This window comes from Pavona decussata, unplaced genomic scaffold (assembly GCF_977016875.1).
Source record: "Pavona decussata unplaced genomic scaffold, jaPavDecu1.1 SCAFFOLD_418, whole genome shotgun sequence".
Lineage (NCBI taxonomy): Eukaryota > Metazoa > Cnidaria > Anthozoa > Scleractinia > Agariciidae > Pavona > Pavona decussata.
In genome coordinates this window covers 180,105-207,393 of record NW_028145780.1, presented here as the reverse complement: position 1 = coordinate 207,393, position 27,289 = coordinate 180,105, and the positions used below count along the sequence as shown (strand labels likewise).

General features: G+C 38.6%; 1 protein-coding gene across 1 annotated transcript; it reads right to left on the bottom strand.

Annotated features, from left to right (window-relative positions):
• Positions 1-78: 78 nt before the first annotated feature.
• On the bottom strand, positions 79-27,288 carry LOC146450829 (vacuolar protein sorting-associated protein 18 homolog). Its single transcript, XM_085099931.1, has 31 exons — positions 27,130-27,288; positions 26,830-26,903; positions 24,974-25,083; positions 24,196-24,344; positions 22,957-23,041; positions 22,064-22,137; positions 21,480-21,598; positions 20,185-20,270; positions 18,762-18,860; positions 18,298-18,379; positions 17,175-17,261; positions 16,966-17,026; positions 15,447-15,547; positions 14,830-14,890; positions 14,227-14,291; positions 13,521-13,656; positions 13,241-13,387; positions 12,303-12,396; positions 11,755-11,828; positions 11,002-11,157; positions 9,962-10,105; positions 8,605-8,736; positions 7,511-7,632; positions 6,511-6,601; positions 6,085-6,150; positions 5,078-5,133; positions 4,320-4,437; positions 3,583-3,611; positions 2,440-2,530; positions 1,841-1,899; positions 79-1,662 (listed from the first exon to the last, which is right to left on the bottom strand). Exons 1-31 carry the CDS (start codon positions 27,211-27,213, stop codon positions 1,599-1,601), a joined length of 2,916 nt encoding a protein of 971 aa, XP_084956057.1. The 5' UTR covers positions 27,214-27,288; the 3' UTR covers positions 79-1,598.
• Between the last annotated feature and the right edge of the window lies 1 nt (position 27,289).

The following is a 27,289-nucleotide window of genomic DNA, read 5'->3' as shown; positions in this document are numbered from 1 at the left end:
AAGGTTATTCACGGATGGGTGGGATATTAGCAAGAGCATGCAGAAAGACTGGCAATAATTAACAACTGACCACAAAAAGTATGAGTAGGCGGTTTATTCTAGTTCATTACCATTGATAACGACAACCCTACTGAGTCCCATCTATATTTAAACTGCGCGCACATAAAGCGCGCAGTCCTTTAGTGACTTTTGGCCAACTTTATACAAAAAAAAAAAAAAAAAACATTTTGTATGCATCTTTCGTCATGGACACTACACCGATTTTATTTTTATTTATTTATTTATTTTTCTTTTTTTACATCTCGAATGAACTACTCTGATACGAACGTTGCGATAACATTTTCCTAAGACTTTTCCTAGGATTTTTCTCTGGTGATCAGCACAGATTTTTGCTACACGAAGGTAACGAACCAACGAAAGTAACGATAGTGATTCTTGCTGGAAGGAAAATTTAATGAAAAATAAAACTAGAGAGCTCCTATCTCAGGACGATCGTTCTGAACTTGAAGGGGAAGTATCGTGGGAATTTGGTGTGATATCAAAAACTCCAAAACGTTTTTATCAACAGAAACCTAAAAGTGTTAGTCAAATTTGTTGTAGATTGTCACCCCAGTGTACTAAGACTATCGAAGGGTGCCTCCGGCCACAGATGGACTGCTTCAAAAAAGTTAGGCTAGCTGTTTTAAGTTCTCACGGTTTCGTTTCCAAATACACTAGAGAACTAGAGCAGGTCATGAGTTGTTCCTGTCAAGAATTCAGTTGATTTCTTTTTCTTGATGTTCTAGAATTATTTTGTAACTAAGAGAAGGTGTTGTTACACCATTTTGACCACAAAAAGTCAAAATCCCTGTGATACTTCTCCTTTAAGTTTCCCTTGGAAAGTTGGCACAGACAACAAAGCCAACCAGATTCCCGTATTTTCAATAGAGCGGTGAGTGACGACTAACAGTTGATAGTCAACAATCGAGCATGCGTGGTAGGGTCCTTGGACGATGAAATTAAATTGTATTTTAATTTTAGGTGTAACCACCATAATTTCTTTTATCATGATGTAATGTTTAAAAAACTCGCAGCAGTGTTTTATCGGGATTTAAAAACCACGAGGCGCAGCCGAGTGGTTTTAGACCCGATAAAACACGTGCTGCGAGTTTTTTGAACGGCTTCAAAAACATTCCTGGAAAAGTGTGTGTCAAGAGAGTTCATAACAATTATGCCTTTGTAAACGTTGGAAATTAGAATACGAGAAAAACACCGCAAATAATGAGGAGTGTTTGATCAGGTGATAAAACAACGTAAACTAATGAGGAGTGTTTTATCAGCTGATAAAACATCGCATACTAATAAGGAGGAGGTTTATCGATATAAAGTCACTCCACGTGATGTATTATCGACCATTTGATAGGTCAATGGGATTATGAATTATTAATGAGTTTTTGAAGCAATAATTATTTTGTATCCTAATTGCAACCTCCTCGTTTTTTATTTATTTATTTATTATTTTTTTATGAGCGATTATCACCTTGCTCACTATTCGATAATAAAAAAAACAAACTTGTGGAATAAATTACAAACAACTATAACAATATTTGAATTAACTATCACAGCCAGCTTTCAAGAACACTGTCATATTCTTCCGGCAAGATGAAGGGCTGATCTATAGACCTGAAAGAAAATAACACAAATACAAACGTCACAATCTTCTGTCGTATGGAATGACTAGAGGCTGGCTGCAACAAAGTTTCAGTAAATAGCAAATAAAAACGTTGCCTAAATGGCTTGCCTTGCACATCTTCCATACAACGTGTCTTGTCCAAAGAACAATACAGTGTTAATGCCTTACCTAATCATTATTTCACCGCAAAAGAGGCATTCCGATGCAATTAGATCGTCTAACTCATTCTGAAAAAGTCAACAGAACAAGGAAAATTTAGGATAAAACTCAAGGATATTTCAACCCTTTAACCCCTAATATCAAAGAACAAATTCTCCTATCTTGTACCCATACTTTTGTTATAAAAGTACTGGGGCCGGAGAAGTTGTTAAAATATCAAGAAAATTCACCTTGGGCAATCATATCCTTAATTCTCATGACCTCAGGGGTTGAATAAGCATTGATATTACAAGGAGAAATTTGATGCTGATCACTGTTAGGGCACAAGATAAATCTGAAAGAATGTGAAATGTAGCAAAGACATGAAATAGCATGGTGGAGGATTTTCGAGATAAGACTAGTTAAAGCAAGAGAGTATTTTCTGCCTGGAAACTAATTCGCACTTACTTACCAATAGCGACTTGCTCGTAAGCGATTTTCCGCGGTTGGCGTCGAGTTCTGATTGGTTATTTTTTTTGGTTGTTTCATCAGTTGTGATTGGCCAGAGTAATTACCTTGGTTGCGCTTTAACGAGACTCGATTGAAAACCGCTCATATGAAAAGCTTACCTTAAGTGATTCTTTCGAGGTTGGTGTGGCTGTGGAGGAGTCGGATCTTGGTGTCCTGTACAGCTGGTTGAACAGTTCCTGGACCTTGGCCCTGAAATACAAAATAACTTGAGTTAGCTCTTTGCAAATCTTAAGACAATGACTCATACGAAAATCTGAGCAATACAATACATTTTATTAGTTCATCTACTCCTACTTCTCAGTGAGGGTATCTGGAAAGTAGAAACAGTGGAACTAAAATTCCCCAGAATTGCTTCGAATCGACCAAAAACCACACAAGTCATAAACAGACAAGGAGTTCAGCTGACGATTTTTTGTTAAAGAATAGTTCGTATTTTAACCTTGAAATAGGAAACTCCTTTTGGCATACAAATTATCCCTAGAATTTCGCTACTGTACAAGCGAAACCGTCATCGTGAAGTTCAAATTATAGTAGTGACGCTAAGGTCAACAAACACTCGAAGTATAGAGCTTGAGTTACCTGTCGTTCTACAGCGTTATGTGATAATGCGGTCTCTCTCTGTCTTGTACTATACGAGAGAGTACTTAATAACATTTTAATTAGGGAACTTAAGCAAAGACGACGGCAACGAAAACGTCACTTAAAAATATAACTTCGCGTAACTTGCACTGCTTCGCGATTATTCCAGTTCGTTCAACTTCAGTTGTACATTGTGGGCGAAGTATCGTGGAACTAAATTGATAGGAACGGTGTTCAAATAAGGAAGAAGAATGAAAAATTCATCGTCGTGTGCTCACGTTCTCCACAAAACCTTGAATTTGGTCACTTCAAGCTGTTGTTTTGAAGAGGACGGCAAAGAAATGTACAAAAACATATAACGCACGTGCAGAGCGATTGGTTTTGCTCAGTAAGTGTTTTGGTTTTGCTTGAGTTCCCTTTTAGCTTCCTATTGACGGATCAACGGGTTCACTGTAGATATGAACTAGGGCATTATATTGACGGGGTTATGGCTGACAAATGGATCCATGTCAAAGATTCCAAAACCGTCAAATGTGACTATACAAAAACAACAAAATGGGAAGCGATTTTAGTCTCCTATCGATAGACGGCGAAGTACAGAAACGAACAAACAAACAAACAAACAAACAAACAGAAAAACTATTTATTTTGAGCAAACATACCTCTGTTTTTCTTTGAGATTGGGTAAAATCTGCAGCAAACAATAATTGCTTTAGCAAACAACAATTGTTATTGCAAAACAACAACAACAACAACAACAACAACAACAACAGTCCTTACAGAATGCATGTATGTAAGGCCAGGGTTTGAACAAACTTTTAGTCCAGAAGGAAATGTTTGCTGACAAGATTTCTTTTCAGCAGAAAAACAAGATCCATTGTTGTGTAGCGACTTATGTCCAGATTATGACTCGGTGTTCTTGTTCAAACGCTCGATGGAGGCACAAAAATACGATGTTTGTACGCGAAGTAAGGACCAGCCCAACTTGATAGAGCAGTTTTCAACCAAGTGTTACAACACCAACGCCAAATTACTCTGGCCAATCACAATTGGCGCAAACCGCGCAGTGAACCAATCAGAATTCGAAGCAAACACATGTAACCGCCGCCAAGCGCGGGAAAACGCGTGAATAGCAAGCCATGATTGGGTTTGGTTTTGCTTCTCAGTTCTCACTAGGTGAGAAATGGGCGCGCATTTTTCTACCCAATCACAGAGCGAAATAAAGCAAAGCAAAATCAAAGAGTAATTACTTTCGATACTCGATTGAAAATCGCTCTAAACCCAGGCTCAGTTCCTGTACACTTGAACCGCGCTTCCTTTGGTGCAATTTTCAGCTGTTCAAAGTTGGAAATTTCAAGGGGCTCACGAGATCGACAATAAGAATTTTAAATTAGCTCACCTCATTCTTGAGACAGTCGGAGTGAAAAGCATGATGGCACGGGAAAACATAGAAACCTCTTGTGAGAAGGGGATAGGAGCAAATGGCACACTTTTCTCGAGCAGGAACTAGACTGTATCTGTAAGGAGAACACGGCAAGATTTTTTTCAAACTCAATTACCTGACGACATAAGTCACTTATGCTCCTTGTCCGCCATTTTGAATTTGGGTGCGAATGTTTGTGTACGATTCAATTTCCGAAATATTTAAATTTTGTAAACTGAAAGTGCCTAGCCAAAAATTAAATGAAAATTTAGGGCAAAATGTCTATTATTTGGTAAAAATCTGGCGGTTTGCTGATCAAACTTGAGGCCTCTAGACACGATAGAAGCTACGTTATCAACTTCCGACTTTTCCACATGTTTGTCCGAAACATTTCCCGTGGACACCACCGACGAATGCATGAATCCGATGGAAAATTAAAACGCAAATGCCCACTTTCCACCAAAACTACACTTTGTACAAAATATTCAACCAAGTACCTTAAGTTGTCCGAGTTCGAATTTCTTCGAAATCAATTTCTACGAAAATTACTCCATACAAATACTATACAATGCACTGCGTTTGCTAAAGTTCAAAATGGCGGCTAATTCCGGCGAAATGGCTTATCAGTACTCATATTCTGCAGATATTTAACCTCCTGGAATGCTGGTGTCGCGAACATTTCCGGTTGTAAGGGTACCCACGTACGTTAGGTGTGCTTAAAATATTCCACTTACTTGTTTCTCATTTCAAGGATGTTGGATCTAATCGTTTTAGCACTTTCCGTGGCTTCCTAAAGGAAGACGTCAACATGTTAATTTTAAAATGTGTAAAAAATCTTCCTAATATATCGACCGTTTTTCCGAGTACTAACACAACGAGTAAAATTAACGCGTTTCTGTTGGAAACGTTTCGCTAAAACCTTCGCTCACCGGTAAGAAGAAAGAGATGGACATGCCTTCTATCCAAAGAACAGCCAAACTGAGAACTAGCTGCAGTTCTTTTTTTTTTCTTTTTTGTCATAGTTTGTAATTTTCTATTCGACTTCTTTGTACCCCTAGTCAGGATACATTGTGTGTGGGAGGAGGGGCGGGTAAATCTCCTCTTCCCCACTCTCGCTCCCCTCGGTAGCTCAGACACTCTCCCCAGGTTGCGCTCCCCGTTACAAACCAAGATGGCGGCAGTTTGATCGAAGCATTAGCCTGCGAACGCAGACGTATTTCCGGCAGACGTATTTCTCTTTCGGCGGAGAGAATCTCGACAGCCGGAAATACGTCTGCGTTCGCAGGCTATTGAAGCATAAGAGTCGCGAGAATTCCACGGAAAAACAGGGGACTCTGAACGGTCTACAATGCGACAAAATTTGGCAAGTTTTTTCTTTGACAAGTCTCCTTGTTCGAATTCAGACACGGTCATTTCAGGTTTTGAACGACTTCACTGAAAACCTGTTTTCCTTTTACACAAGATAAAGTCAGCATTGTCAAAAAACTTGCCAAGGCAAACTTTCCAATGTGAAGCCATTCTCGGAGACCCAGGGGCAGATAGCCGGAATGGGGCGAAGATCTCACGGGCACAATCGGACTAGCGAAGTTCGTAAACTTCGTCAGTCCCAATCTCGCCCGTGAGATCTTCGCTCGGCTTTCCGAGGATGGTGTGGAACCAGCTTGAACTGTGGAGTAGGCGAAGAGGAAGGGTAGGAAGGAACGTTAACACCAAATGAGTAAATATTATTTAGTTAATTTACCTGCATTTCACTTTTTAGTTCTTCAATGTGTTGGTTGTATTCATGGAGTGACGAGCAAATGGCATCCTAAGGAGAAGAATAACCAACACTTGAGTCAGCATTAATCAGTTTGAGAAAAATGCGACAATCATCATGTCACGGCATGGGTCAGTTCAAAGAAACTACAAAGGCAAAGAAAGACAAAGAAAGTAATAAAGGGAGATATTTGGGGGGGGGGGGGGGGCAAACAATTTTCACTTGTCGGAGAGGCGTCATACGAGAAGACGCCTCGCATGGGTACTCACGTGCCCTTCCTGCTCTGTCCGTTTGGGTAACTACTTTTTTTGTAAGCGCATAACTGTGTAGTTTTTGTAGTCTATTTTGCTTTTGTTTTTGTAGTCTAGCTCAATAAGGTTGTTGAAAAATACATGCAGCTGGAAATCTGACCTTGAAGTGATCAATTGTGACAAAATCCTGGAAGAAGGGAAGAATATCTTCAATCTTGAGCAGTTCACATTGGTTTAAAAATTCCATAGCCCTAGGACAAAGAAGAACAAAGAAAAATAAAGACAACAGTATACAAACCTTGTTGTTACAAAACTATAGATGGTAGATTTTTTGGGGGGGGAGGGGGGGTTGCGTACCCCTTTTTCAAAGAAGGTAAAACGAGAAAACAAAACTCTTTCTATTTTGAAAATTTGTGGTCACCACGCATCCTTTGCGCGTATCATTTTCGTTCAGACCCCTACTCACACTCTTACAAGCAAGTTCTAAAGCGCTGAAGAGAATGTAAAGTTAAGGACGGTGCCTACTAATACCAAAGTATTTTTGTGCGGTTTATGACTATGTGGGAAAAGCATATCTTAGCAAGGGCTATTGAAATCCAAAAACAAAATTGGGGGTAACCACGCATTTGCAGAGATAATTGAGCAACAATATATCTAAAAAGCGCCAAAATATAGAGCAATGTATGGCAGTTTTTCCTAAATTGAAGCTTAATTATCTCTGAAAAATGCATGGTTAGCCCCAATTTTCTTTTGGGATACCAAGAGCACTTGTAACGTTCTGCTTTCTTCGCATAGTTTTAAACTGCGCAAAAATATCCCTGTATTAATAGGCACCACCCATAGGAAATACGAGTATCTCAAGATGCGCAGAAGGTATGCGCAGTAACAATAGTAGGCACCGTCCTTAATGGCAAGGCTGTTGCCTAACAGGGGCCCGATAGCCTGGGGCGACCAAGACATTCCTTTGGGCGCCGAAATGTTTTTGCAGCAGCAACTAACATCTCACATGTTGGGCTCCTAACTTCTCGGCTTTTAGCCTTATGGGCTGCATGAAATTTTTCTTAGGCAACAGCCTTGCGAAGATTCAAGCGATATCAATGATGGAGACGTTTTGACTGTAAAAACAGTGACAGTGGAAAGACAAACGCGTTGTAGTTTACTTCTTTACGTCTCGTTCTTCTTCCACCACATGTCTTGCAATTCTCAGCCAGAGCTTCTTCCTCAACACTTCATCGTCCTCAGGGGGTTTCTGAGCTTGAATTTTGGCAAGATCTACGTCGACCTGGGAAGGACAAGAGCATCAATCCATGATCAATTTATTATGGAGAGCGGGCGAGGCGGTTTATATTGGCGCATAAAATTTAACGGGCGCTGGAGGCAAACGTTTCCCAGGCAAGCCTGTGTTGCCCTTAAAGTGCAGGTTCGCATTTTTTATTAATAGCTTTCCGTGCAGCTCTTTGGGGTTGGTTTACTGCAAAATCTGAGGTAAGTCCACTTGAAGTTTAACCTACCATTTGAGCAAATTAACAGAAATTAAGTGACACACATGGAATCTCGAATCATCCGTAGTAGGAGGCTGAATAGTTGGTTACATTACGCGTGAGTTAGGATTTACTACAGGACAGCTGTGAAGCAATTTAAGTGGTCAGAAAGGAGGACTTGAACCAGGGACCTTCTTACTACAAGTCCGGCGTCTAAACACTAGGCCACGCCGCCTACCTCAAAAACACATGTTCTGCAATGTGTTGGGCCCAAGGCAAGATATGAACTCTATAAATTGGCACTCCAACGTTTAGCAACAGTCGAAGCATTTCAACGTAACAGTAATTGCCGGTTTTGAAGTTCATAAAGGGACTGGGCCGTTGTCTATACATTGTTCAAATTGCGTCATATGAAGAAATGAATCCCATTGCTAGAAAGATCACATAAAAATTAGTATGTTCACCAAGTTTGGTTATGTTTCATTGCATAGCAACCAGGCTGTGACCCGTCAAAGGTCGTCCAAATTCCATACAAATGTCCCTAATTCTAAGACAACGTCCCCCAAATCCGTACAAAGTCTCTGATCTTTCCAATTTCCCAAAGCCTTCTGCATAGTTGCAATCTAACGACAGAAACTCAAACTTGGTAAACTGACTCATTTTAATGTGATCTTTCTTGTGATGGGCTCCAATTTCTGATTAAATGAAAATTTAAAAACTCGTCCCCAGTCTCCATTTGAACTTCGGAACGGGCAATACATCCAGCGAGATACCTTCAAGGACAGATCAACAGCTTCCTCAAAGAGTCCCATTGTGCTGTAAATGTGCACACAAGCCCGCTGTTTGTTATGTTCGGAGCAGAGTCGAAGAGCGTACTTCAGGTCATAACACACCTCTTCAGGGTCCTGTCATTAACAAAGCTAAATAAGTTCATGATTGAAGCAATCGTATTTATGCCTTCCCTGCAATTTGTTATATTTTCACCACAAGATATCATTTGTTGTTGTTTGTTTGTTTTTGTTTTTTTGTTTTTTTTCAGATGCAACCTGATAGGCTTTGTACTAAAAGGATATGATGCACAATATACCACGACTAACTTATTTGGAGATCCCGCGTTTTTTAAGTGGGGAGCACCCACCAATATGGTCCGGGTTCCATTCTCGGAGTTGACGTCATATGTGGGTTGAGTTTGTTGTTGGTTCTCATCCCTGCTCCGAGGGGTTTTCTCCGGGTACGCCGGTTTTCCTCCCTCCTTAAAAACCAACACTTCCCAATTACAATTCAACCTGGAACTCAAGGTGCTCCGAGGGCAAACAGATTATGAAAACATGAAATTGTCCTTTTAATCCCCGTCCAAACGTTTTAGTTTTCAACGGCTTTGTTTGAAATTACTCTCAACCATTCAAATGAAAACAGTTCTGTCTGGTTTAATATTGGTTAAAAGTCTCATGCAATAACATTCCCAAGACGCAGACCACCCTTCCTCTATAAAGCCAGAAACATACAGTAGGCACGCCTCTGGCTTTCCGTTAGTACAAACAACAAGTACATGCCCAAATGAACTGCCGTCCAGGCAAAACCAGTTGGGGCGATCTGGGCCGGCATAACCGACCTACAGCGCATAGCTGATTTTTTTGCTGTTTTGGATTAGATTTGCCGAACCTTTTGCATGTGGCGTTCAATTCCTTTACGAAACGTCACGATATTTTATACACCGCTTTGTGTTTTGCTTTGGGATAAAAGTGGAAAACGTACTCTTAACGATGGGTTTTTCTCCAAACCAAGCGCAACGAAGTGAAAAAATCTTGGGGCACCGTTTCCCGAAGGAATTGAAAGCTACATGCAAAGAATAAAACCCGCAAACCTGAGCCAAAACGACAAAAAACGAACAAAAATACACATGCACTATAGGTCGGTTATACCGGAGCCCAAGGTTCAATTGAGCAGTCAAAGCCGACGGGAGGCAAACCAGTCGGGTTTTTACAAAGCGTGGCCTTGGATTTAAAAACAGGGCCACTGAGAAACAAATCCAAGTGGTCAGAGCGGGATTTCAACCAAGGAACTCCGGATTACAAGTCCGGCACCTTAACCATTAGACCAACCTGTCTCTCCTATCTCTTCAATACTAACCTGGCCCTGCATCTGTAGGTACCGCAGTAAAGACTCGTCATCCTCCTGTTCAATGTACAAGGACAGCAGGTAGTTGTGGATGGCTTGGTCCCTGTTCCCTAGTTTCTCTATGCAGATTTCTAGGTAGCGGATAGCTTCTTCAGTCTGGAAAGAGGAAATACAGAGTTAATGGTACCAGTCTGCTACCCTGTACTCTAGTATCAGAGGTTTCTGTATCAGAGGCTTTTAGCAAGTACGGAGTCTTTGGCGTCTCTAGTATTTCTCGTAGTCGGCGTGTTTACTTCCCTGAGGTTTCTCTCGGGGAAGTAAGCAAGCCGACTACGAGAAATACTAGAGACGCCAAAGACTCCGTACTTGCTAAAAGCCTTGCCAGAAAGAAACCTCTGCTAGCAGGGTAGCTACCCTGCTTTTAGGTCCTTTCTTTTCGGGCAAAAATGGGTAGGTGCCCGTTTCTCGAGAAGTTCATTTGTAACAGAAAAAATTGACCATCACAAAAACATATATAAAATAAATCAATAATAAATAAATAAATAAACAAACAAAAAATACTGCCTTAACTTCAACTTTATATATAGTTTTTGTAAATTTCACATAAAATTATTGCTACCTGCAAATAACCCCTAATGTTCCTTTTCCGTTAACTTGCTTAAATTTGCAAACTAGACCTTTTACTCCAAATCAACCATCCTCACTTTAAGTACATGTTCCTTTAATAAAATATCAATTCCTTTTCATTTATTCACCATCCAGCGTTTACAATATAGAATTTACCCTTGACCAGCTACCAGCTGCCAATGACCTGCCAGTTGGTTTGAAAGCTCCACTCCAGGTTGCACGCTGCACTAATATCGCACGTTCTTGGGTATCCTGTGCACAGCTGCACATAGCTGCACAGGCTTGGTCATGGATTCCAATCCTCTTCGAGCCTCATTGTATTTATCACTGAAAACTGCCGAAGCTGCAGTGAGGGATCCCTGTGAGGGATTGTGTAATGTTCACATTCGATATTTTCACTATCATTTGACGTTTTTTTTTTGTACCTGTGTTGATTTGCCTTGCTGATGGTAGTGGACAAGAGCGGGGATAAGCCTGCGCGGGTCCAGCTTCCTTTTCTGGTCAATCCATGCCTTAACTGTCTCCCGTGGAATGTGCTGCATGAGCACTGGTGAGAACTTGTAATACAATTCTGTATCGGTCTAAAATACACAAAACGAACGTGAAACAATATGAGACTATAGTCTAAAGGCCTGTTTAAACGGTTTCAACATTCGACCAACATTGGATGTTGGGCAAATGTTGGACAAATGTTGAACGGAGTGTTCAAACGGCTTCCACACCATTCAACATTTTCCGCAACAAAGGAAATGTAGTATGGATGTTGAATGAAAGCTTAAACCAATTTCAATTTGATTCAACACGCTTTCAATAAGCCGCTTTCAACATTTTTTACACTTTCAGCAATGTTGAACGACCTGTAATAAGTAGTACTGCTTCTAGGCACTACACGCTATGGAAACACGCCCGCGCACAATTGAGGCACTTCACCGGTCTTGAAACTTACTTGTCACGTCAGGTGCCATGAATCAAATCATGTTAACCCATCGGCAACATCGTATATTTATTTAAATTTATTTGTTTATTTATTTTTTAACAAGAATATGTTGGAAGATGGCAAATGGTTTTGAAACAACCCAACCGTGTCACCAATCCATATCGGCTAACCGGCAAAACCTCATTCCAATATATTAAATTATTTGTGCTCTCGGAATGATGTGTCAACTCTTTCTAGTTACCTGTTTTGTAAGAACATCTAACGCTGCTGGGAAGTCATCATGTTGAATGTGATGGCTGATAACATGTTCAAAATCTGAAAGTTTTGAAATTGTTATTAACAGTAATAAAAATAAATAAAAAATGGCAAATATTTAGCTCAACTACTTGGAAAGTATCAGGTTGTCATGCGCACAGGGGAACAAGGAAAAGTTCCTTGGGATCGTAACTCTAGTGCTAGGCTTACAAATTACAATGATTAGATTTAGAAAAAACGTTTAAATCAAAGGGTTTTAACACTAGTTTTAAAACTTCTTAAGAACTCTGAAAAATTATTTCACAGCATCGGGGCAGTTACCTAAAAAGTTCCCTTTCTATAGGTTTCAAAATTGTACTTAGGCATAACTAAAGATCTTTATTGGCGGAGCGGAGTTTTCCAGCAGAAAGGATGGTTTTAGCGTTTTTCCAGGGATGGTTTTAAATGTTAACATCCTATTAAATAGGCCTACTCAAATAGCCATTTTCACAATGGCGTCCTTTTACTTTTCAACTATTTCAAATTGGTACAAACCTTGCATGAGCATCGCAAAGAATATCAAGTTTCCTACATCTCCATGACTGGCAATCAAATCATAAGCGGTCTTTCTGTTTTGGTCAAGACAAGTCTACAATAAAAATGAAATCAAACTTTAATTCATACGTTTTAGTCGTAAAATGCAAGTTTTAGATGTCTTTTAAGTTATGGAACATTGCTGATGCAGCTAACCACAGAGTTGACTGTAACATATGTATCGCAGAGTCTCATAAAAACCAAAACCACAAACACACCAAAATGAAAGAAAAGTTTCTATCCTTGAAAAAGGAATAATTGCACGCATTTAAACAGAATTGGTCCAAGGAAAAATATAGGCATGTTGAAAGCATTTCCAGACATTCTTGATCAAGTGTATGATCACTTTAGGACATTTTTCATATTTTAACGTTTTTCCAAAGAAGCAGTCTGCCTTAACTCCCTCCCCCCCCCCCCCCCCCTTCCCTCCACAATGTTGTCAGATTTTCAGGATACTGTTTCAAAAAACCTACCACCATCATTATTGAAGGGAGGGGGGAGGTGTTCAGAATTACAGCGAATTATTTATCTTTTAACAAGATAGTGTTATTTTGCGAAAAAAAATTACTTATTTCAGTGAGGGAGTATCAACCTTTTTGCAACTGCCTGTAGCTGTTTATGCTGTTACAGCAAAAACGCTTGTGACATAAACGGCTCGAGGACATGCGGAAGAATGGAACATAAGTCCCCGTTGCCAGGAACCTCGAACCTACCAAGCGAATTAACATTCTTTGAATGGCAGCGAGATTATTTGATCCACTAGGACCGATCTCACCAGTAATGGTGATGTTACGAAGGTAGCTACAAGAACATGTGGTTGATTAACAACTGGAAGTGAGTATGACTAGGCTAGACCTGCCTCGTTTAGCGTCACATCCTTTGGCTTTAGTCCCACTCACCTTGACTTTAGTTTGCGCAAGGAATTTTCTGAATTCCTCCTCTAAGTCTTCCTTCTTCGCACTAGCACCTTCTTCCTTCAAAGTGCCCAGGTCATTTAAATACAGCTCTATTAACCACATAATCAGCATTGTCATCTGAGTCTTATCCTTTAAAATGAAGACAGCTGATATCAGTCTAATGACAGTACATTTGCGTGAGCCATAAAGGACCCAGTAACAGTAAGCTCAATAGTACACACAGAAGCTAAACCTTGAAAGTGAAGTCCATACAGTGTAGTACCTGAATCTTAAGGCTGTCCATCTTTTTCAGGAGGAACATTCTGAGAGCCTGTCTCTCCTCCACTTGAATAAACTTTAAAGCGACTTCCTCAAATGAAACTTGGGTCTGAGCATAGCACTTGGCAGCACTGGTGTAGCTATCAAGAGCCAATCAAACAGTTTGTCAATCAATCAAGCAATCAAGCAAGCAATCAATCAATCATTCAATCAACCAACCAACCAACCAACCAACTATCCTGTGAACAGGCTCCCAAGTGGGGTATAGCACTCCGTTTGCCTGGCTAGCCTATTTTTCTTTTCTCCCTATACCCCACTGGGAGCCTGTTCACAGGCTACCAACCAACCAATCAATTAATCCAATTCCATCTATCCATCCATCCATCCATCCATCCATCCATCCATCCATCCATCCATCCATCAACTAATCAGCCAAGCAACCAGTCAGTCAATCAATCAATCAGCCCATAATTCAGTCAGTCAGTCGGTCAGAAGGACAGTCAGTACTTTTGGTCAATTACTCAGTCAGAACATTCGTTGTGTCCATAATTATCTAGCCATCTGCTCTGTCTGTCTGTCTGCCTGCCTGCCTGTCTGTCTGTCTGTCTGTCTGTCTGTGGTTCAATAAATGAATTATTACAGCTGTAACCTATCTATAGATCAATCAAACAATCAATCAAATTCAAATTTTAATTCAATTTCAAATTTACCTTTTGTTATCAAACAGCTCCTCAGCTTGCTTCGTTAAAACTTTGTCTAAATTTGCTGGATTGTCCTGTCAATGAAAACAAAGTGTGTCATTAAAAAGTCTGGATAAAAATCAGTTTCCAGTATTAAAGTAGCATGACTGAATTTTGTATGTGTATGTGGCAGTTAAGTTAACGAAAAAAAAATATGGCTTATTTTTAAACATTCGCCCACGAAAATCCCTTCCACCCCACTGACTGCCCCTAGGCCACCTAGGATGAAACATTCTGTGAAAATTGTTAAAAAGTTCCAAACTGATTTCAAACACATTTCAAAGTCTACTAATTCCAGCATCTAGTTTTATCCACCACTAGTTATTCAGGCTGAAATAACTAAATTAGTTTTGTAAATATAAATTCAATACATATTTTTTGGAGTATGGGCAATGAAGTAATAATAGTTGAAGTGCAAAACTTTTTGCTTGAAAAAATAACGATGAGCTCACAAACTTACTCCCCACAATGATCAAATCAACCTCTCATAGGGACATGGATTGTTAAAATGAAATACAAAGTAAGTTTGAAATACATAAAAAAAGTGATTCAGTTCTACAGTAATTTTCATACCTTAGAATACTCCTTGGCTAATTCAAACTCTCCTCTCTCCAGATACATTCTCCAAACATCTCTAAAGTGTAAGGATGGAACTGAAATTTCAGTAAAACAGGCACAAAAATGGATGGGGAAAAAGTCAGATGAAAGGTTTATATGGTACTCGTTACATGTACATCAAAAAGGATGTCAACATGCAGTAGCAGTATCAATGATAGCTGTTCCCATCTGAGGGGGAGAGGGAGTTATGATGAGCAAGGTGTGCTGTTTCTAGCTCTCCAAAGCAGTTGAAGGGCACTTGAATCCATTTGTGACAACTGGCTAGCCAGACCAGTTCGTTCGTTAATGGAATGTACTAATTTAAAGTTTTATCCTTGTCCTTCTCCAAAACAGCGCATACCAGTTTCGGAGAGATTACTATAGTTTTCAAGATTTTGCAGCACCATCCCTTGAAAATGATGCGTTCAATTTCCAGACTGGCTGGTCTGGCCTAGCCTGATTCTCAGATGGTCCAGGTCCGCACACTCTCTCCGCTGCAAACGACCTGGACTGTCTGAGAATCAGGCTAGCCAAGGTCTGGCCATGCAGTTCTAGAAAATGGAAAGCACTCTTAGTCTTCATGTATGATGTACCTGCTTTCCCTTGTGATATGGTACTGAAAAACGGAGGAATCAGAGAAGATCCACACTGTCTTCTTTACAATGTCAAAACACAGACCTCTCATCGCACCGTACTAAAAAGAAACAGAAAATATGTGAGTTTGTCAGTGAAGTGACAAGTCTTACTAAAACTCATAAGTAAAACTAACATTTATTGAACCACTCCAACACATTTTTTTTGTCTGTGTGGCTGGTGTATCCGGTTTTGTCTGTTTATTCTTAAAGAAGGATCACATCCAAGATATTACCACAAACTAAAATATGTAAAATTGTGCATTTTCTTTTTATTCATAAAATGCATACATTTTCGTCAATTTGCATACATTTTCATAAATTTAATAATTTTATTTTATAAATTTAAATTTATTAATTTTATACATTTTCATAAATGTGCATATAAATTTTAATTTGTGTGTCAAATGTGGCACACATATTTTTCCCAGGAAGGGTATGTTCCTACAGTAATAGCCCGCGTATAAGAACCTGGGTTTTAAGAACCTGTTAGGCTAAAATTTTCATTTCAAGCCCCCTCCACATAAGAACCAACTTAGGCTAAAATTTTAAGTTAGGTTCTTATCAGTGGGGTTGCTGTGAAAGTGTATAGGTAGAAACTGCTGAATTAAGATCATTATGTATTTAAAAGTAACTTGACATAACTTTTTTTTCTTTCAAGCTTAAGTACCATGTTGTATGTCCATTGTGTTTGCCATTTTACTGTATTATGAGATGATATTTATAATATATATAGTATATTCAGATGAAATTCTTATGAAAATATAAGAACCTATTTTAAGAACCTTGGTAGCCTAAATTTGCTTTAAGTACCATTTATATAAGAACCTATTTAGGCTAAATTGAAAAATTCAGGTTCTTATACGTGGGCTATTACTGTATTACATTATTACATTTAGAGATTTTACTCCTAATACATTAGTCAATTCTCCTCTCCCCCTTGCTCAAATTGACCGAGGCATAACTACCTTATGCAAACATGGTTATATTTGATGCATTTCTGCACTATACATGTACACTTGAAAATGTTATGCTGCAAATTTAATCTGCTATCAAGCAACTCATAAAGGTTCCATATTATGTCAAACCATTAATCTAGCATACACAACCAATTTACCATCAATTCCCAAGTTATGTAATTCTATTAGAAGTTGAGATAGCTCAATCCCCCCTTTTATAACAAAAAAAAAAAACAACACACAAAAAAAACAGCCCTCTAGAATTACTGAGGGTGTACTGTGAATTCCCAGAAAAACAAATCCAAAAGGTGTCAAATTATGGCTTCCTTTGCATCTGAAGTTTTATCTGAAATTTCATTGCTGGTCAGCAACGTTAATAATCCTAGTAATTTTGTGTTATATGCAAAAATGAAATTGCAACAGTAGCTTACGTACTATATTCTGAAATGGCAACATTTCAAATAGCAGGCTTACGTATGTACCCCCCAAAAGAGCCTTAAGTTAGTAACAGTCATACAAACCCGAGGAGGAAGTTGATCTTCAAATACAGCTTGTTCACTGAGAAGTGATATTGCCTCAAACCTGATTATCAAGAAACAAAAACCAATACAGCATAGGCATTATAAAATCATAATCATGTAGCTACAAAACTTCGGGGATAAATGAAGAAACAACTGATTGGTCAGGAATTTGACAGATTATAACATTTTATAAACATTTAAATTGGAACCTGTTTTTGTAAAGCATTAGAGCATGGAAACCAGTGAGTCCAACTGAAATTGCAGGAGCATTGTCTCTTCCATCTGTTTGCTTGTATCTTGAATGTAGTGAAGGACAAAATGTTATTGATTTTTTAAAAATTAATATTCGAATGAAGTTACATGCAATTTAACTGAGTTAACAACATGGAGTGATGGAGTGGCTCCGTTAGTGTGTTGGTCAGCAGTCTTAGCAGCCAGTGCATGCTCTGAAGAGGCGTTGCTTATGTCGAGTGATTGTCAGTCCACAACATGTAGTTTTGGACTCCCAAGGGATTGCCAGGGTGCACCTTTTGGCTGGGTTTACTTTAGCATTTCCACTCCCCCGCTCCCCTTTTTTCCACTGTTAACGATGGCGCCTCCTTTTACTACTGCGCATGTATTCGGTGCATCTCAGGGCCCTTGTAATTCAAAGCTGTTTTTGCTTGGTTTATGACTATGCATGAAATAAAAATCTTAGTAAGGGCTATTGAAATCCAGAAAGAAAAAATTGGGGGATAACCATGCATTTTTCAGAAAGAATTAAGGGTTAGGGTTGGAAAAAATACCACACATGTTATGTATTTGAAAGCTTTCTATCATTTTTATATTTTCTTATGGTCATAAACCATGAAAAAAAACTTCTCTATTAGGAGGCACCATCCTTAATTTAGTGTGACAGGTGTCTGTTGGTCCTGCATGGGGGCTCATGTCTGGGTTGCAGGGATTGCTGGCCGTGGGAGCAGTACTCTGTCAAGGGGCCGTCTGGCTGTCAGTGGAGACCCCTGGATATCCCAGGCACCCAATGTCCATACTGTAGTATAGCAATGCCCTCAGGCCCTCACTCAAAGTGGACACAATTTGAGAAACTATGGAACCAATCTGGTATGTCCTAGGCCAAATTTGAAGATTTTAAGAAAAACTTTAGTTTTGAATAATAGTGGGGTGCCCACTGTTATGGAATTTGCTGCTAAGCCAACCTTAATTTGTTTATTCTTTGCAAACCTTCCATTCCATCTCATTGAAAAGAGCATGTTAAATTTGTTTGAATGTTTGTCTCACATGGTGTTGAAATTAGTGTTTTCCTGCATGACCAATTATCTATAGTAAGGATACTGCAATAGTTTTGTTTCTGTTGTGATGTTGTCACAAGACTCTTGAGGGTTGAAGTCCAGCTGGCCAAAATAAACACCACTCCCTGGGAAATGAAGAGACATATGCACACCTAAGTACATCTATTTGCCTGCCAGTGAAGACTTTGCAGGGCAAAACAACAAAAAAAATCAAATGGGGGAGTACAGTGTATGGATATTTTCTGGAACTGCACATTGTTTTATTTAACACTTTAACCCCTAATATCAAAGACCAAATTATCCTTTCTTGTCTCAATACTTTTCTTATAAAAGTACTTGGGAGAAGTTACTATATAAAAATACTGTATCAAGAAAATTCACCTTCTTGTGGGTGATCATATCCTTAATTCTTACAACCTCAGGGGTTGAATAAGTAGTGATATTTTAAGGAGAAATTTGATACTGATCACTGTTAGGGCTTAACGGGTTAATAAACAAATGACAGACCTGTGAGCCATGCAAAAGATCTTGGAAGGCCTCTGACTTTTGGGTAAAACAGTGCTAACTCACTGGACTCCAGCTCACCTGGCATCTGAAGAAAAGGTGCTACACAAGAAAATATACATTTTAATTTATTGAAATAAGTTAAATTTATAAATAAAATGTCCTCTACATTGTAAATAATAATTAGTTTCTTCATAAAATCATTATCATGAAAAAACTAATTACTCCAAACATCTTTCTTAAAGCATGTTAAAATTAACAATAAAACCGAATGATGTTTCGGAAGTTGTCATGACATCATTTTCAAGTTCAAAACGATTGTCAGAAATTATAGTTCATTGAAGATTTACATAATCAGAAATAATTATGTAATGTCATGCAAAGGCTTGAAAATTGGTTTCGTTACCTGGGAGGGAGGGAGGGAGGAAGGGAAGCAAGTAGGAAAGAAAGGAAAGAAGGAAGGAAAGAAGGAAGGAAGAAAGGAGGGAGGGAAGGAAGGAAGGAAGGGAGGAAGGAAAGAAGGAGGGAGGGAAGAAAGGAAGGAGGGAGGGAAGGAAGGAAGGAGGGAGGGAAGAAAGGAGGGAGGGAAGAAAGGAAGGAGGGAAGGAAGAAAGGAAGGAAGGAAGGAAAGAAGGAGGGAGGGAAGAAAGGAGGGGGGGAAGGAAGAAAGGAAGGGAGGAAGGAAGGAAGGAAGGAAGGAAAGAAGGAGGGAGGGAAGAAAGGAAGGAGGGAGGAAAGGAAGGAAGGAGGGAAGGAAGAAAGGAGGGAGAGAAGGAAGAAAGGAATCTTGAAAGGGGAGAAGGGAGGAAGAAAGGAAGGATGAAATAAAGAAAGAAGGAAAGGAAGGAGAGAATGGAAGAAAGGAAAGGAGGAAGGGTGTAAAAGAGAGAGAAAGAGAAGGGAGGGGAAGACATGAAGAAAGAATGAAGGGAGAAAAATGAAGGAAAGGAAAGAAAAAATTATTTAGGCAGATCTATAAAAGAAAAGAAAGAAGGTGAGGAGGAAGGGAAGAAGGAAGAAAAAGAGAGATAGGGAGGGAAGGAGGGAGGGAGGGAGGGAAGGAGGGAGAGAAAGAAGTTGGGGAGAGGAAACAAGGAAACAAGGAAGGAAGGAAGGAAGGAAGGAAGGAAGGAAGGAAGGAAGGAAGGAAGGAAGGAAGGAAGGAAGGAAGGAAGGAAGGAAGGAAGGAAGGAAAGAGAAAAAGACATGATGACAAACAGGTGAAACATGTATCTTACGAGATTTCAAGATGAGTGATAGAAAGTGAAATGGAAAGGAAGGAGGAAGCCAGATGGAAGATAGAGAAGAATGAAAGGAGGGATTGGGGGAGGAGGGTTAAGCTAGAATGGAAAGGAGGAGAAAAGACCAAATCAGGTGGTGGCAAGGTATGGAGAGACACATGAAAGTTCGTGCTTTTGATCAATACCTGGATTGTTTTCATAATCTGCAAACAATGGCTGAAAATCCAATGAATCTGTTCCTGATGCATCACCAATAAACTGATACATGCGGCTGCCGTGAAAGGTTAAAAGAACAGTGAAAAATCATGAAAATAACAGTACGCTAGACGATAGAATGATTTAGGACCTCTCTTTGACAAAGAACTCCAAAGGAAGCTCTATAACCCAGTAAAAGGTGAGAGAATACAGTCACACTGTTTGCATATACATACATAAAGCAAAAAAGTTGCAGCCAACCAGATTGTAACTTTAGATTGCAGTAAATCAAAGGGCAATTGCTGTAATGTAGAGAAGAATGCTTGCCTCCCTCCCCCCTCACAAATTGCCACTCTTTATAGAACTGGAATGGATGATATTTTTCACTGCTGGTCCCTGAGTGGAATTTGTCTCTCCTCCTCAGGGCCTTTTTCTCACTGATTGCTTTGTTTGCTCAGCTGATTCATTTGATTAAACAGTCTAGTTATTTAAATGGTACAACACAGATGTGAGGAAGGGTGTCCAGAGCTTTAAGTTGATTCAAGCTTCTAGGCAAGAAAATTAATATACTAAGGTTAAAAATACCATTGACGGAAGTAAAATATGCTCTATTTTGTAGGCAGGGAATGGAGGAGTAGTGAAATCTCCTTTGGAAAGTGGGCAAAAAGAATCAGTAAAACTATATTAATGATTTTAGCCAAAAGACCTTTATCACACGGCGGTGATGTCGAGTCTCAGGAAAATAAAAAGCTTTGTTTTTGCGCGGCAAGCCTCACACTGAATTTGCTTCTGGCCGAGGCTTGCTGTGCAAAAACAAAGCTTTTTATTTCCCCGAGGCTCAACATGGCTGCAGAGTGATTAGGGTCTAATCGAACCACAGCTGGGATAGCACAGTGGGCAAAAAATGGTGGGAACCATTAGACACAAGCTCTGTAAGTAATGATTCTGGAATCAGATAAACTCAGTACCAGTGGAAATGTACAGTGTACTCCAACTTCTTAGAGCTCATGCTAGCTGTAAAGCAAGCTCTTAGTGGGAACAGGATGAAAAGAAAATCTGCCAGCAGAGCTGGCAGAATGGGAACCCAGGTAACATGAAAAGAAAATTGGCAAGCTCAGTGGGATGGACTCTGCTTGACAATTTTCTTTTCCGCTTATTCTCCACAAAGAGCCTGTTCACAGGACCATGCAGAGTGCATGTACCATAGATTCTCGGTGCAGAATGATCTTAAGCTCCATGCATGAGGAAAGCACAATAGATGTATGCGTAATTTAGTGTCCTGTACCTGAGGGTTGACACCATGATGAAGTACTTCCTGTCAGATTTTGGACTTGCAGGAAACTTCTCAAACATTATTCCGTAAATTGATTCTTCTGGGTCGCCGCTAGAATTGACATTGTACAACTGGAATACAATGCAAAGAACAACAAAACTAAACAACAAAGTTGTCAGCATGTTGGAGTTTTTTGTGTGTTGAGCACTTTTTGTTAGAAAGAGATGTAAGACTAGCATGTTAAGTCACTAGTGTATGATGCTATATGTATATTTATGTCATAAGTACGTAAATTATGATCATCCAGGTGAGTGTAGTCCTGAGAAAGACTGTTTGTGATGACTTTAACTGATGTTTCGACAACCTGAGCGGAAGTCATCTACGGAGTCAAGTGAATTGTGGAACGTCAGTAGGTGGTACATACGTCTCTGGTTGTTAACCTGATTGGTCAATGAAGTCCAGATGTTATTGGTCATTTCAACACATTTTGTAACTTCAAACACACATTTGGTCACATCATACACTGAGCTGTGACTTAATAAAGATTCTGTCATTTGTCACTGCCATGAATAGCTGAACAATGACCAAGCGCTCACTTGTTTCCAGAATTTTTCCAATCCACCTTGAAAAAACTTCTCTTCTGGTTCCACTTCTGTTTGAAATATCAAGCCTTTGAAAATGAAAAACAAAAAAGATAAAATGAAATAAATGGACTGTGAACATCAAACTGCAACCAAGAACATCTTTATGTCCTCTGCAAATTTAGGTCTCATAACTTCAGACTGTTGTTGTTGTTCTGCAATCCGTCCTCGGGATCTCATGCAGCGTGCTTCAAGTTCAAACCACTAACTTGAACTAACATTTACATCTTTCAATTGTCTTTAGTTAGTTCACAAAATAAATATAATACAATATAGTTTACAGAGTATTATCAGAGCAAAAGAATAAATCAGACTAAACGTAAATATTAGCTAAGAGATGGTAAAAATTATTTTGTTTTTAATTAGTAATAAATTGATTCAAGTTATGGACAGAACAATAATTGGACACAGTCATCGACTGACAGTACTTACTTCAATGGATTCCAGTTTTGAAATACACTGACTGTATACATGTAAATCACTATCCTTAGACTGCACTAAGAAACATCCATATTTTGTCTTATAAGGGTAACATAAGTGTCATTTTCTAGTTAATAATTACATTAGATAATAATTAATTTTAAATTAATTAATAATTAAATAATTAAGTTAAAAATATTATGTAATAATTTATTATTAACTACAAAATGACACTTAAGTTACCCTTATAATGTATATCAATATGAAATATAATATTATATTAAAAATATATATGTCACATGTACCCTTTCTAATTATTATAAATTACATTCAAGCAAACTGAAGAAGTGTTCAGATGTTATACATGTATGTAGCGTGCATGACACTGCTTATTACAGCATTTGACTATCAACACATGAACAACAAACCTTTGGTTGTCCCCAGCAGAATTGTTTGTGTAGAACTCTCAGTTAGTTTGGATTTATTCCAAGCAATGGCATTGATTAAATGTCCCTGAAAAAAAATTACATGGATGAGTCACAGTTATGGAACTGAACAATTCCATACAAATTTAGTAAATTGAGGCCACTTAATAACCAGAGTGGCTGAGGTGTTTTTGTCTTGGTGGCTTATGTCATTCACAGAAAACTAAATGGAATGCCCCCCACCTCCCCACTCTGATCCCCCAGCTTGGGACACTGCGTTAAAACCTCCATTATAGTAATTTAAGTTTCTACGTACACCTGTATGTACACTAAATCTATTCTAAGCTCAAGTGTGACCACTTATCAATAAACAAATGCTATTATGCAACACTTCGTTTGGGGCCGTTTGTTCTTAAATAGCTAGGGCATTAATAGTACCTTACAAAAACTGTACAACAACAGCAACATTTTATATCATGGATATGAATACATGAAACATATATTTGAACTATGGGCAAAAGATTAAATAGAAGAAAGACCCTTGCAGTAATTTAGTAGGCAACTTAAGCATTTTTTTCTGCTTAAGGGTCTTTCTTTTATTTAATTTCATTTCATAATAAAAGAGAAGATCATCAATCACAAGTGATGCCATTATTGTCCACCTGTAAAATAGACAGTACATTTCCTGTGGTTTGAGTCTCACAAATTCAGTAGCTATTGGAAATCGGAGAGTGTAAACTGCAGGTTGCAGGTTGCAGGTTGCAGGTTAAAAATTAAAATATAGAAAAAATATATATAAAAATATAAAACTCACATAAATACACTTGCATAATAAAATGGGGGGTTTAAATGACCAATGCGCAAATGATTTGACCTGATACTTAGCCTAATTTTTTTTCAACACCGAAATAGCAAAACCAGGAAGCTGCGCCTAAACAAACAATGAAACACAGCAATATTTTCGACATTTGTCTCATCGAGTCTTCCAAATCATTTCATTTATCCACGTTCTATTAGCTTTCAAATGACGAACTTATCTAACAGATTCATTCAACTAAACCGCAGTAAAACATTCTATTATGCGAGTGTATTTATGCGAGTTTTATATTTTTATTATTTTTTATTTTTTCTCTATTTATTAACCTGCAGTTTACACCCTCCGATTGAAAATTGGTATTGCACAGTGCTCACAGTGTTTGGATTAGTATTATTAATAGTAATTATATTCATCTCTTTGCAAACCTTCATCTTTGCCAATGGCTTGGGTTTTTTGGAGTTCCTTGCCAAATAGAAAGACTCCTGAGATTTCATACAGACAATGATGTGCCTGGCTGTTGGGTCCATGAAGATGCCATGGATGGAATCATCTACTCTCTTGGTGATATCAACACCTAGAAGAAGCCAAACACAAAGTAAGTTTGCTCAGGATAAGCAAATTCAGTGTCTCACCAATTTGCCATTTTTGTGCATATTGCCTCAAGTTGTCGTTTTATGCGCCGAAAGAGTGACTGACAATCAACGAAGTCGCGAGGTTTGTCCCACCTACACGGACTAGAATTTAATTTGCGTATTGTTGCCAGAAAAATATGGATGTGACATTAAGTATCATGCTGCATATGAAATAAACAGTTTTCTGATGACTGGATAATTTCACCATGAATGGGGATGACCTGACCCCAACTAAAGCTGTTTCTCAGGTCAATATCTCCCCAAATTCAACAGAAGCAATCTGACTGGACTCCCACAAAGATGGACTTTGAGAAAGTCTACTAATAAAAATAGTTGTCAGTAGTATAATTATTTTAACATTCATTTGGCAAAACATAGCTCTATAATGATATTGTTTATTCTGATTGATGTTGCAGCTTACGGACAATTAAGACCAAATTTTTCCAAAGACTCTCTGGATTTATAAATTCAAAAAATTAAAAATAAAAAATCTGACCTTCAAAAATGTGGGCCTATTAGAAATATCCATGAGCTTATAATTATTATCTACGATTTTTTTTTCCATACTTACGATCTATTTCACTGGGGTTGGACAAGTCAAGTCTCATTAGCTCATTGTTGCTTAAAGCTATAGCCACTATGTTGTTGCTCACTGCAACATCCACAATATTGCTTGGAGGCCTGCAAAATAAAATATAACAAATCTTAAGTAACTGGAAGAAAATTAAGAACATTGCATGATTTTCATAAAACTTAATTCACGTGTCACTGGAAGAAAATTAAAAACATTGCATGATTTTCATAAAATTTAATTCACGTGTCTTGCCATTTTTTAAATCCCTGATGTATTCTTGTGTCAGCACAAAAATATAACAAACTAAGGTGACTAAAATAATATTCAGAGTGCGAAGGTTTAGTCCATTTACTGTAAATGTGAATTAAGATTTCATAGATTTTTTACAAACTAAATTGAACTCTGCAATGGCGTAATGAGAAGTGATTGCAGAAAAGCCACAACTTACAACGTATTCAATTGTCCAGACGTGTACAATAGACCCTTCTCCAAAATGGCGGAAACAGATTTGAATGAGTTAAAATTGAACTGAATGAAAAACTGATACCAGCACTGGAAAGAACACCTTTACTTTTAATTAGTAACCTTGCAAAGTTTCAGCATGTTAAGTGTTATATCAGCTTAGGAAATGTAAGATGAAATTTGACAAATTTACAGACATTTGTATGACTTGGGGTGACTGGGGGTATACGTCATACCCCAAGTCATACAAACATCTAAATTTTTCATTTTTCAACTTACATTTTCTCAGCTGATATTACACCTGATATGCTGAAACGTTGCAGGGTTACTAATTAAAAGTAAAAGTGCTCTTTCTAGTGCTGGTATATGTTCTTAACTTATTTGAATTTTCGGCCGCCATTTTGGAGAAGGGTCTATAAACTGCACTCTCTCCTCCGTAGAGGCCACTTTCACACTAGAGCGGCTCAGACAAATAAGGGGCTTGAGAGAGCGAACATTCTTGCTCTTCCTGTGCCACTGTTTCTGTTTTCTTCCTGTACCACTTTTTCTCCATTTCAGTTTTTCTCCCTATTTCCAACTTTTGGCTCCTTTTTTTTTTATGAAGAAGCATCTCCAGCGAAGACAGGCATTTGAAACTTTTATGCCTCAAACTCAGGGAAGAAAAACTGACAAGGAATGTTTTTTTTTATTATTATTTTTATACAAGAACATTAAGATTTTATTAAACAAATAATAAAAATTCTGTCATATACACTTAAGAGCATGCATATAGTCACCCTTACCTTACCATGAAGTACACTATATACCCATGACAAGACCAGAGCAAGTGAGCAGACTGCCTCTTTCCCAGTCCCCCCAAGCACATTCACTCCAGGGCCGAGTTGTTCGAAAGCCGATTAATGCTAATCCAGGATTAAAAGTTAACCGAGGTTTTCATCTCGCTCATTAAAAATGGTTTTAAAGGCTCATTTTAAGCTAATGGTGAAGAAAAGTCTAAGGCAAGACTTAGGGACAAAAATCTTTTAGACGAATCCTTATGGCTTAGAAAATATACTTGAATCAAAGTTCATGTTAACCCAGGATTAGTTAATCGGGCTTTGAACAACTGGGCCCAGGTTTTTGGCTATTTTGGAAGTAGTCTACTTGAACACCTAAGCACGGCTAACATTTCAGGAGGTTACATTCGGAATTGTACAATATTTTGAATGAATTTTGGGTGTAGGCAAGGGGAGGGGAGGGGGGAGGGATGGGACGGGTTCTGAGACAGCCTACAAATGACAAAATGTGTGCTCCCAGAAAAGACAAGCCTTCTAAATTTTCTTGTATTTAAAAACAATGATCACTGACGATAGGAAGTTATGGGCTTCTCAGTTTAAGCTTTATTATGTTACCTGAAGTTCATCCTTTGCCTGCGAAAAATGGGCACTTCATCCTCGCTTCTAACGTCAATATACCCAGTTGAGATCTGTTTTATTTTGTTCCAATTCATAAAGGGACAAAGAAGAGTTGTTAATAGTTGTAATTGCTCGAGGCTTAACGCTATAAAAGCGTATATGCAGTGATAATGAAAGGCTTTGGGATTCAATAGGAACTCAGATGTCGAGAAGGAATTGAAGGTGACCCTAAACTGAGGCAGTTATTCCCTATTTCTAGCTTCAAGAAGAGAGTGTAAGAGTGCAGTTTTCGCTTACCGGTTCATTTACATCTGGTCCAAGAAAAGGGTTTAAGTTTTCACCCGCGGAAGCCTGCAAATACTGATCAAGAATCGACGCCATGTTGGTGCGACAGGGTAACTGTCCAAGAGTCCTGAGGGAGGGGAGGCATAAATCATTGCTCCTTTTCCAGTTTTTA

Excerpts from the sequence above, each read along its gene's own strand:
- LOC146450829 (XM_085099931.1), bottom strand. The coding sequence starts at position 27,213 with ATGGCGTCGATTCTTGATCAGTATTTGCAGGCTTCCGCGGGTGAAAAC. Across the intron at positions 11,829-12,302 it reads CTTTGCGATGCTCATGCAAG|ATTTTGAACATGTTATCAGC; the intron begins GTTTGTACCAAT and ends CAAAACTTTCAG. Across the intron at positions 5,134-6,084 it reads AACTAAAAAGTGAAATGCAG|GAAGCCACGGAAAGTGCTAA; the intron begins GTAAATTAACTA and ends GTCTTCCTTTAG.